We start from the raw sequence: 12,182 nt of genomic DNA, 5'->3' as shown, positions 1-12,182 counted from the left end.
AGGTAGGAGGATTGCTTGAGCCTGTGAAATCGAGGCTGCAGTGAGCCATGATTGTGTTACTGTACTTCAGTCTGAACAACAGAATGAGAGCCTGTCTCAAAAAAAAAAAAAATGCAGTAGTGGTAGCAAGGGCAGTATGGATGACCATGCTTGGCTATGGGCTGATCACTATGGAAGCTCGGTGGCAGGTGCCAGAGCTGAATGAGAGGAGGAGGAGCAGTGTGCGGGTGCAGAGGTGGGGCGGGAGAAGGGCTTTCCAGGAGGAGAAATGGGACTCAGCCCGCCTGTGCCTGCAGACGGCTGTCTCCTGAAGCCTCATATGTGGTCATTTGGCATCTGGGAAACCGTTCCCTCACCAAGCCCTCTCCTCTGTTCCTCTGTCACTATCTCCAAGGTTGTCCTTACGCCATTCTTACCCTGTGTTATGGTGGACTGGGCATGCTCCTTCTCTCCACTCACACCAGCCTGTATGTCCTCAGGGCTGGGAAGGTCAGTCCAGTACTGTCTGAGAGGTCCAGTCCCTAGCACAGTCCAGTGGACAAAGGTCCAGTCCCTTTGTCAATGCTGATTATTTTTTAGCTCTTAGAAATTTCTTCCTTTTGTTTAGTAAAACATTGCCTCCTACAACTTTGAACTAGCTCCTCTCTTCTCCCTGCCCTATCCCTTAAAACAGAAGGAATCTACTTCCTTAGCATGTGATGCCCTTAGGTATTTAAAGAATGCTGTTTTGTTTTTCATTCAACATTTATGTAGCCAGGCACAGTGCCAGTGTTCCGTTAATTATTTTCATATTCACACAGAGTGGCCTCCATTCCTTTGGTCATTCTTCAAGGAGCTTAGTTTCCAGCCTTCCAGCTCATTGCTCCTCCTGGAAAGTCCTTCTGCCTGCCCCACCTCTGTGCCCACATACCGCTCCTCCTGCCACTCAGCTCTGTCACCCGCCTCCCAGCCTCCATAGTGATCAGCTCACAGCCAAGCGTGGTCACCCACACTCCCCCTGCCCCCACTACTGGATTCATTGTTTTAGTGGTCTTATTTTTTAGAACAGTTTTAGATTTACAGAAAAATTGAGAAGATAGTACAGAGAGTCCCCATATGTCCCTCTCCCAGTGTCCCCTGTTATTAACATCTTACATTAATACGTCTTTGTTAGAGTTAATGAAGGTGGTGTCTGCTTCGCTTCAATTTGTTAATGTTTCAGAGTAAGGTGCTCAGAGCTGAACACAGGGCACCACAGGACACTGAGGCCTGGGCAGGATGGAGGCATGAGGACGGAGAAGGCCTTGCTCAGTTTGGTAGGCAGTGACAGGAGGAGAGGCTGTGTCAGGAACAGGAACAACAGGGTCTGTTTTGTCCAGGCCCTGCAATGCTGGAACAGGGAGTAAGGCCTTGATTTCCTAGAAGTCCTGGAAGGCTTTGGGTGGGGACTTAGCAAAAGGACCTGGCTGCTGCTTCCCACATAGGGCCAGCACATAGAAGGCCTTCAACAAATATTTGTTAACATGACCCCTTTGAAGAAAATGTCTGCGGATGCCTCTGTGAGGTGCCTGTGATAGGACTCTGAGCTCTCTGTGCTGAGGCCCCGACTTCAGCTGTAGGAGAATGAGAGTGGTAACTGCTTGACTGAACCCGCCCCCTGGAAGGTGGGTCACATTGTCCTCACCCTTGGGAGTAGCAGTGTGGAGCTGGGTCAGCCCTGGGAACAGCAGAGGGTGGGGCCTAGGGTAGAGGGACCCAGGTTTTGAGCCAGGAGATATAGGAAGTCCAACTTCTCCATGGAACAGGCAGGCTGAGGCCTCTGAAGTGGTCAAGACTGGATGGGCCAGAGCCATGGGCTTCGCAGAAGAGAGGTGGCAAGCAGCACTTCTTATTCTCATTTTGCTTCTAATAGTTAGCTGTATGGCCACGGGCAAATCACTTTCCCTTTCTGAATCTGTCATGAGAAAATGAGGAGATTCATCTGGGTGAGCTGCCACCTCTAAAGTTGTGTGACTTCATTTGGGTCACTCATTCAGCAGATATTCCTTGAGCACCTACCATGCTCCAAGCATGGCACAAAGTGCCAGTGTGGCTGAGTAAACTGACATAATTCCTGCCCTCATGGGGCTTATGATCTAGTCAGGACAGACAATAGGTAGCTAGTAAATACATAGAAAATTACAAATTGCTGTTAGGAATGGAATGGAAAGCAGGGTGGGTGGAGAGATTCTTAAATGGGGTGGCTAAGGGAAGGCTGCTCTGAGGAGGTGATGTTTAAGCTGAGACCTGAATGATGAAAAGAATAAGCTATGGGGCTGGGCACAGTAGCTCACACCTGTAATCCCAGCACTTTGGGAGGCCAAGGAAGGAGGATCGCTGAGGCCAGGAGTTCGAGACCAGCCTGGGCAACATGGTGAAACCCCGTCTCTACCAAAAACAAAAATTAGCTGAGTGTGGTGGTGCACACCTGTAGTCCCAGCTACTCAGGAGGCTGAGGCAGGAGGATCTCTTGAGCCCAGGAAGTTGAGGTTGTAGTGAGCTGAAATCATCCAACTGCACTCCAGGCTGGGGACAGAGTGAGACTTTGTCTCAAAAAAAAAAAAAAAAAAAAAAAAAAAAGAAAAAGAATAAGCGATGGAACAACCTGGCAGAAAAGTGTTCCAGACAGAAGCGGCAAGTTCAAGGTTCAAGGCAGGAGGGAGGAGGCGTGTTGAGGGGATTGGAAGGGAGGGCAGGGTGGCTGGAACAGACTAAGCAAGGCAGCAGTGACACGAGGCTGAGATGGAGGGCCTGGAAGGGTGAGACAGCCCAGGCCTTAGGAGGCATGAGGAGATTTATTTGATCCCAGGTGCTTTGGGAGGTTATTTGAAGCATCTAGCCAGAGAAGCAACTGACTCCAGCTGTGTGCCTGCAGCATGTGGGTTGGAGGTGGCTGAGAGAGCAAGCAGGACAGCAGTGCTCCTGAGTGGATCCCTGGTTCAAGGTTGGGCTCTGCCACTTTATGTCTCCTTACCTTGGGCAAGCTACTTAACCTCTTTGTGCCTCAGTTTCCTCATTGTAGTTGCTGAAAGCACAGACTCTGAAGACAGACCACCTGGTTCAAAGCCTAGGTTTATTGCTTTCCTGATGTGCGATGTTGGGCAATTTTCTTTTCTTTTTCTTTTTTTTTTTTTTTTTTTGAGACGGAGTCTCCCTGTCTCGCCCAGGCTGGAGTGCAATGGTGTGATCTTGGCTCACGGCAACCTCCACTTCTTGGGCTCAAGAAATCCTCCCACCTCAGCCTGGGACTATAGGCATGCACTATCACACCTGGCTAACTTTTGTAATTTGTGTAGATGTGTGGTTTCACCATGTTGCCCAGGCTGGTTAAAATTCCTGGGCTCAAGTGATCTACCCCCTTGGGACTCCCAAAGTGCTGGGATTACAGGTGTGAGCCACTGCACCTGGCACCTAACTGTTTGGTTTTTGTCGTAAGTCCTAAGGAAGAGAAAACAGATTTACTCAACAAAAAAAAGAGAGAGCTGTAATTAGACGTTGGGGAAAATTTGAGAGCAATAGTGGCAGTGAGATTGCTGGAGTAGGACAGTGGGTAATCTGATTCAGGTGCTCTTCTAATTCCAGGGTCAGAGGAACTCCATGTCATGTAGCAAAAAGGGCCCAGGATTTCTCCTGCTGGTCATTTGCTCAGTGATCCCAGATAAATTCACCTCCTGTTTGAGGCCTTCTTTTTCCCATCTAGAAAATCTGCGGGTAGGCCAGGCACGGTGGCTCATGCCTGTAATCCCAGCACTTTGGAAGGCCAAGGCAGTGGATCACCTGAGGTCAGGAGTTCGAGACCAGCCTGAGCAACATGGAGAAATCCCATCTCTACTCAAAATACAAAATTAACCGGGTGTGGTAGTGCGTGCCTGTAATCCCAGCTACTAGGGAGGCTGAGGCAGGAGAATCGTTTGAACCTGGGAGGCAGAGGTTGCAGTGAGCTGAGACTGGGCCACTGCACTCCAGCCTGGGCAACAAGATCGAAACTCCATCACAAAAAAAAAAATAAATAAAAATAAAAGAAAATCTGCGGGCAGACCTGGCCAGTCTCTGAGGTCTAACTTTCTGTGACTTCTCTCCCGAGGGTCTTCACCAGGCCTTCCTTCCAGAGGGTGAATGCGACACACGACCCTTGATCCTGATGAGCCTGGGAAATGAGTTGATACGGATAAGGAAGGAAATATTTTATGAACTGATTGACAATGATGACGAGATGATAAAAAAGTTGTTAAAGCTCAATATTGCATTCCCCAGGTCAGTACTGGAAATGTGCGTAAGTCCCATTAGGTGAAATGAACAATTTTTCACCTGTTATTTTAGTAAAAGAAGGAAAAATGTAATACCTACTGCTGACAAGGGTGAAATGAAATGGGAGTTGTTGGTACACTCTAGATAGGCTCAATCCGTTTGATGATAATTTTAGCATTACATTTCAAATGTTATAAAACTGTCTTGACACTTTGAGACAGAGATTCATCTGTGAATTTATAGAGCCAAAATATGGAGAAAGCCCCTGCATTAAGATGTTCATTGCAGGGTCAGGCGCAGTGGCTCACGCCTATAATCCCAGCAGTTTGGGAAGCCGAGGCAGGCAGATCACTTGAGGTCAGGAGTTTGAGACCAACCTGGCCAACGTAGTGAAACCCCATCTCTACTAAAAACACAAAATTAGCCAGGCGCAGTGGCACATGCCTGTAATCCCAACTACTCAGGAGGCTGAGGTAGGAGAATCGCTTGAACCTGGGAGACAGAGGTTGCAGTGAGCTGAGATGGCACCACTGCACTTCAGCCTGGGTGACAGAGTGAAACTCTGTGTTAAAAAATAATAAGGCCGGGCGCGGTGGCTCACACCTGTAATCCCAGCACTTTGGGAGGCCGAGGTGGGTGGATCACCTGAGGTCAGGAGTTTGAGACCAGCCTGGCAAACATGGTGAAACCCTGTCTCTACTAAAAATGCAAAAATTAGCTGGGCGTGGTGGCAGGCACCTGTAATCCCAGCTACTCGGAAGGCTGAGGCAGGAGAATCACTCGAACCCAGAAGGCAGAGGTTGCAGTGAGCCGAGATTGCACCATTGCACTCCAGCCCAGGCAATAAGAGCAAAACTCTGTCTCAAAAAATAAAAATAATAATAATAATAATAAGGCCGGGAGGAGTGGCTCATGCCTGTAATCCCAGCACTTTGGGAGGCTGAGGCAGGCGGATCACCTGAGGTCAGGAGTTTGAGACCAGACTGGCCAACATGGTGAAACCCTGCCTGTACTAAAAATACAAAAATTAGCCGGGCATGGTAGTGGGCCCCTGTAATCCCAGCTACTCAGGAGGCTGAGGCAGGAGAATCACTTGAACCCGGGAGGCAGAGGTTGAAGTGAGCCAAGATTACGCCATTGCACTCCAGCCTGGGTGACAGAGCGAGATTCCATTCAATAATAATAATAATAATAATAATAATAATAATAGGCTGGGCATGGTGGCTCACGCCTGTAATCCCAGCACTTTGGGAGGCCGAGGCAGGTGGATCACCTGAGGTCAGGAGTTTAAGACCAGCTGGCCAACATGGTGAAACCCCGTCTCTACTAAACGTACAAAAAATTAGCCGGGTGTGGTGGCGGCCATCTTTAATCCCAGCTATTCAGGAGGCTGAGGCAGGAGGATCACTTGAACCTGGGAGGCAAAGGTTGCAGTGAGCCAAGGTTGCGCCATTGCACTCCAGCCTGGGCAACAAGGGCGAAACTCTGTCTCAAACAAACAAAAATAATAATAGTAAATAAATAAAGTAAGATGTTCATAGCAGCCATATTCATAATAGAAAAACAATGACAACAACATTCATGTGTGCCACACTAAAGGGATAGTTTACAAAATTGTGGTATTTTCTCTTGATAGAACATAATTGTTTTATTTAAAAAATGGTAAGCTTAATGGCTCTGTAACAGCAGGGTAAAATGGGTGATATAATGATACTGGAAAAGGGCAGTACAGAATTGTACAGGTGCTATGACTATGCCTTTGTCAAACACTTACCTGAGAGAAACCTAGAAGGAAATAAGCGAAAATAACAATGCCTGTGGTAAGAGTCGTTTTCTCCGGGAGGTGAGACTAAAGGAACTTTCTGGTTATATATTCCTCTCATATTTGTTCTTGCAATGCGTATGCATTGCTTTTATTTTATTTTATTTTTATTTACTTATTTTTTTTGAGACAGGTTCTCACTCTGTTCCCCAGGCTGGAGTGCAGTGGCACAATCATGGCTCACTGTAGCCTTGACCTCCTGGGTTCAAACGATCCTCCCAGCTCAGTCTCCTGAGTAGCTGGAACTATAGACATGCACTACAATGCTCAGCTAATTGAAAACTTTTTGGAGAGATGCGAGTCTCACTATGTTGCCCAAGCTGGTCTTGAACTCCTGGACTTAAATAGTCCTCCTGCTTGGTCTTCCAAAGTGCTAAGATTTACTTTTATAATTATTAAAAATAAGTATGTATCTTGAAAGATTAGTTACATTTTTTCTTCACTTTTTCATAGTGTCCAATTTTTCTAGAGTGAATGTTAATGCTTTTATAATGAGAACAAATAGCTTTATTTAAATGTAAAAATTAATTTATTGCCCAGACCAGTGGTCTCAAAACTGTTTTCATCTCACGTTGGTATTACTAAAAAGTGTTCAAGCATGTACTCCCTGGTATGTATATGTAATATAAATAACATCTGTTGATTTGTTTTTATTATATCCACATATAGTATAACTGTACCAATATATATTATAAACATATGAAAATCGATCTTTTAAAAGAATAAGAGAAAGATAAATATAAATGAAATCTTACTATTCACATACTCTAGTGGATCTTGTACATCTCCCTGGGTGACATGTCTCTCCACCCCAACTTTGTTTCCTGTGTGTGTGAAAGAGATGGGGTCTCACTCTGTCATCCAGGCTGGCATGCTGTGGCTCAATCTCAACTCACTGCAGCCTCCACCTCCCGGGCTCAAGTGATCCTCCCACCTCAGCCTTCCCACTAGCTGGGACAACAGGCAGGCGCCACCATGCCTGGCTAATTTTTTTGTATTTTTTGGTAGAGGCAGGGTTTTGCCATGTTGCCCAGGCTGGTCTCAAACTCCTGAGCTCAAAGGATCCACCCACCTTGGCCTCCCAAAGTGCTGGAATTGCATGAGCCACCGTGCCTGGCCTCCACCCCCACTTCGGGACCACCAAGATAGATTCCTGCAAGAGTCTTATCACGGGTTCCTCCCTTTAGTCTCCTCCCTGCCGGATTCTTTCTGCCCACTGTGTTCTTGTTAAAACCCTAATCTAGTTGTGTTAAACTCCTGCTTGAAACCTCTCAATGGTATCTCACTGCCTATAGGATAAAGTCCAAACTCAGTGCTACCGCAGTGACCCACTGCAGTCTGACCCCCTACTCATGCCCCCTGCAGCATCTCCTGCCACCTCCAACTCACTCCAGCCACCCAGGCGGGTTACCTGCTATATGCTGCACATACCTGGCCTTTGCCAATGCTGGCCATTTTGCCTGAAATGCTGACCCCAGTCCTGCCTTCATCCTTTGTGTGATAAATTCCTGCTCATTCCGTAAGATTCATCTTCTGCAGCAAACCTCCTCAGACTAACCTGTTTGGGATAAGTACCCCCTTTCTGCACACTCATAATATTCTCTGCACAGCTCTGTCATTGACCATGTTGTGTTGACATATAGTTACCTGTTTGCACAGCTCTTTCCCTTCCACCTGATCAAGTGTTTCAGGAAGGCAGGGCTGTGCTATATCCACTTTTGGTCTCTAGCACCTGTACAGTGCCCAGAATGCAGAAGGTGCTTAATAAATGTTGACTAAATGTGAATGGGCCATACTCATTGCAGAAAATTGAAAAACACTGAACAATGAAAAAGACAAAACCCAAATCATTTGCAATCCTCCAGCAATCCCAGTTCATATCTTCTGTATTTCCTTTTAATGTTTTTTTCACTTCATGAATATGTGCCAAATACGCATTTATTGTTGTGCTCCATTTTCATAACGGAGCTCATACTTCTTACACAATTTTGCATCCTCTCTCTTTTCTTTACTTGCGGTGATATTGTGATCAGACACGGTTTTGGCAGCAGGTGTAGGAAGCGAGTGATTCCAACGGTAGAGAAAGGGGGTATGAAGGCAGACAGAGCTGCAGGTGATTCCAGCCCTGGCCAGTAAGCACACAAAAGGCTCTGACATGAGATCTTCATGACCTTGAGCAATGTGAGGTCTTCGTGACCTTCTCTAGTCTTCCGACTCCAATCAGCAAAACAAGAAAATTAGAGTAGATCAGTAGTTTTTAAAGTATGGAACATATTCCACAGGAGGGTTACAGGATGATTTTAGGTGGCTCACAGATTGACATTTTTAGTTTTAACAGTTATGTATTTATTTGTATGAATTAGAAAAAGCAACATGACTAGCTTACTAACCATGTGATCTGACAGATCTTGTTGCTTAAGACAAAGTTAAAGTAAATATTTAAGTAAAAGAAACTGAACAGATTGAAGGAAAATCATTAGTAATTTTTTTTTTTTTTTTAGACAGAGTCTTGCTTTGTTGCCCAGGCTGGAGTGCAGTGGCATGATCTTGGCTCACTGCAACCTCCGCCTCCTGGGTTCAAGTGATTCTCCTGCCTCAGTCTCCCAAGTAGCTGGGATTACAGGCGCTGCCACTACACCTGGCTAATTTTAGTAGAGACAGGGTTTCACCATGTTGGCCACACTGGTCTCGAACTCCCGACTTGAGGTGATCTGCCTGCCTCAGCCTCACCTGGGATTACAGGTGTGAGCCACCGTGCCCAGCCTGGAAAATCATTAGTAAATTTAAAGAGCAGATGATATGTAAATAAGGCCAACACTGGGGCAGTCTTGTGAGAAAAACAAGCTGAGAAATACTGGTGGTTCCTTCTGGTTCAAGGATGCCACACTTCTCTGATTCCTGGATACTACCAATATAGGAAATAGCCATTTAGACCTGCCACTCAAAAAAGGGTTTAAGCAGCCTTAGCTCATTGCATAATGCCTGGCATGTGATGGGGATTGGTTAATATCTGTTGAATGGAAATTCAGAAAAGGTTTACATAGACTTGTGGGTGGTGGGGGAGCAGATGGAACATTCAGCACCCGCCCTGCTCAGTCAGCATTTGCGGCCCTCATCTAGAATGCTGACTTACAGAATTCTGTCTTATTCATTAATTGTTGAACTCATGCCTTTCTAGACTGCTAAAACAGGCAGAAAACATGTCCATTATCTAGCACAGATCCCTCATGTTTTAACCAAAGACTCTGAGGTCCTGAAGATCATAGAGCCAGTGGCAGAGGTACCTGTCCTGTGAATAGTGCAGGCTGGATATCCTGAAAATCACCCCTACAGAGCACAGCGGGGCCCATGCGGGGTAGAATGCATGGCTGCGTACACAAGAAAGTCAGGAAATTCCCCAAGGCCAAAGTGAAAAGAATCACCCAAAACAGACTGATAGTATGAACTAATGCTGGGGATTGCCCAGGAGGGCTTAAGGGCGTCATGGGCTGATTTTTTTTTTTTTTTTTTTTTTTTTTTGAGGCGGAGTCTCACTCTGTCACCCGAGCTGGAGTGCAATGGCGTGATCTCAGCTCACTGCAATGTCTGCCCACTGGGTTCAAGTGATTCTTGTGGCTCAGCCTCCTGAGTAGCTGGGATTACAGGCGTGTGCCACCACACCTGGCTAATTTTTGTATTTTTAGTAGAGACAGGGTTTCACCATCTTGGCCAGGCTGGTCTCGAACTCCTGATCTGAAGTGATCCACCCGCCTGGCTTCCCAAAGTGCTGAGATTACAGGCGTGAGCCACCGCGCCCGGCCATGGTTGATTTTTCAAAGCCTGAAAGGACAGATGCAGCTTTCAGTTCAAGTGAGACAGGGGATTGGAACTGAGACCACTGTGTGAAGCCGACGCTACCCTGTTCAGTGAAAAAGTAGACTAGAAATCAATGTGAACATCAACATCAGGAAGTGACATAGAGTCTTGTCTGTCTTAGCTTAGAATCTAGGTTTTTAAAAAAATTATCCCTTAAGAATTAGTCATCACATGCTAGCCCCCTCCTAGGTTTTGGTGAATTCCTTAGCCTCACCCCAATTTCTATGTTTGTGAAATGGGGTGATTGTGAAAATTAAGTGAGTTAACAAATGTAAAGTGCTTGACACACGGTAAGTCCTAAGTCAGAGTGAGATGTTGTTATTATTTATTACGTAAGAAATTGGGAGTTAATGGAACTTTTTAAGTGAGGACTACCCAGTAGTGTGCTCGGTGGATGTTTAACAACCAGCTCTCCAAGATGCAGGAAGAGGACTCTAGCTTGCAGTGTTTGCTGATTTCTGTGGCGTAAATACTCCCACCATGGCCAGTTTCAAACTACCAACCTGCTGCCACAAGCATGGAGCTGAGAAGAGGTGCACATGCCCAGCTTTCATGAGTGGGGGGAAGCTGGCTTTGCCATATTGCTGACGCTACAGGACTAGCTTGTAGCCATGCTGACCTCTGGGTTTTTTCTTAAGCCAATCTCTATGGATCAAAGTTGACTTTATCTTTGTCAATATAATCTGGCTGGAAGAATGTTCTGACTTGTGAGTGAAGTATTCAGCTTGTCTGCTTAGGTAAGAGAGTACAGGTGAGTTAATTGAAGTTTAACACCCCCTTGCCTTGATGTGGTCTCAGGAGGCTCCAGTCCTTCTTCCACCTTCCTCAGCATTACTTGCTATGACGGAAGGGGGCAGGGTGGAGCCACAGCACCATGGCCAGTCCACGGCAGCCACCAATCTATTTCCTGTCTCTACAGACTTGCCTGTTATGGACATCTTACATAAACAGAATCATGCAATATGTATATACCACACTTTATCCATTTATCAATATAAAATGATTAATGAGCTATTTTACATTCTTTTGTTATTCTAAGTCTGGTGTGTATTTTACACTCACAGCACATCTCTATTTCAGACTGGCTGGATTTCAGGTACTCAGTAGCTACATGTGGCCCATTGCTACTACATGAGACAGCACAGGCCTAAGGGAAGAAAACTGTGGAAAGGGAAAGGGTGCAGAGGGAGAGTCTGGGAGGGTCAGAGAAGCAGGATGAAGCACCACGTGCTTAGGGAGGGGAGAGTGGCAGGAGGCAAGGCTGGAGGGGCGGGACTGGCATGAGAACCTTGGCTTTTGTGCTTGCCCTTTAGTGATGAAGATATGTGCCAGAAGTTCCTCCAGGAGAACAGCTGGAATATCTTTCGGAAGGACCTGTTGCGGCTGCTTGTGGAGCCTCGCCAAAGTCCACCATTCCCTCCAATCCGGCCCAAGAAGAAAGAGATCTACAACCCTAAGTCTGTGGTCCTGGATTTGTGCAGCATCAACAAGACGACTAAACCTCGTTATCCCATTTTTATGGCACCCCAGAAATACCTCCCCCCATTGAGGATTGTCCAAGCCATCAAAGCACCTCGGTACAAAATCCAAGAACTCTTGCCTCAGTATAAGAGTGCAGGGGTCCTTATTTAGGACAAATAAAGGATGGTGGATTGGCCGCCGTGCTTTCTGAATGACCACCATGGGAGTTGTGGGACTTGGAGGAGGGGGCCCTGGAGGGCTGAGCTGTGGGTCCAGAGAAGTGTTTGGGGGACAGCAATGGGGGCGCAGTCTCCCTTGATGCTCGAGGGCTGGGCTGAGTGAATGGATGGTCAGAGGCTGTGTGTGGATGGGTTAATCACTGGGCATGGTCTCAGGATAGGACGGTCTTATCTCATGAGCTGGATGTGGGGAAGGCTCAAATCAAAGTGGTCAAGACTAGGGTTGCGAATGCCTTCCAAGGTCAGACAGGTCATCTAAAGGAGCGCAGCAGCAGGGCTGGGAAGGCAACAGGGAATGGTGGAGATGCTGGGGCCCACTGTATGAATTCCCCATCCAGATGGGGCAGCTGTCCCTTAGCCCAGTCAGTTGCTGTCCTGCCAGAAAATAATTCAGGCCTCATATTGTCAGTCTGTAGATTCTTCAAGAGAATCAAGAAATTCAGGCCAGACGCGGTGGCTCAAGTCTGTAATCCCAGCACTTTGGGAGGCCGAGACGGGCGGATCACGAGGTCAGGAGATCGAGACCATCCTGGCTAACA

General features: G+C 46.7%; 1 protein-coding gene across 8 annotated transcripts in view; it reads left to right on the top strand.

Annotated features, from left to right (window-relative positions):
* The window catches only part of LOC105496283 (cyclic nucleotide binding domain containing 2), a 77,566-nt gene extending 65,946 nt beyond the window's left edge, over positions 1-11,620 (top strand). For 5 of the 8 annotated variants that reach the window (XM_011766550.2, XM_011766555.3, XM_071079434.1 and 2 more), the window contains 2 exons: positions 4,103-4,272; positions 11,257-11,620. In XM_011766550.2, coding sequence (XP_011764852.1) covers positions 4,103-4,272; positions 11,257-11,575 — 489 coding nt within the window. In that variant the 3' untranslated portion in view covers positions 11,576-11,620. The remainder of the gene's footprint in view (positions 1-4,102; positions 4,273-11,256) is intronic. The other 3 variants (XM_071079433.1, XM_011766554.2, XM_071079435.1) reach the window with 2 other exon arrangements.
* Positions 11,621-12,182: the final 562 nt, after the last annotated feature.

Source organism: Macaca nemestrina, chromosome 15, assembly GCF_043159975.1.
Source record: "Macaca nemestrina isolate mMacNem1 chromosome 15, mMacNem.hap1, whole genome shotgun sequence".
Lineage (NCBI taxonomy): Eukaryota > Metazoa > Chordata > Mammalia > Primates > Cercopithecidae > Macaca > Macaca nemestrina.
This window is presented reverse-complemented; position numbering and strand designations above follow the sequence as displayed.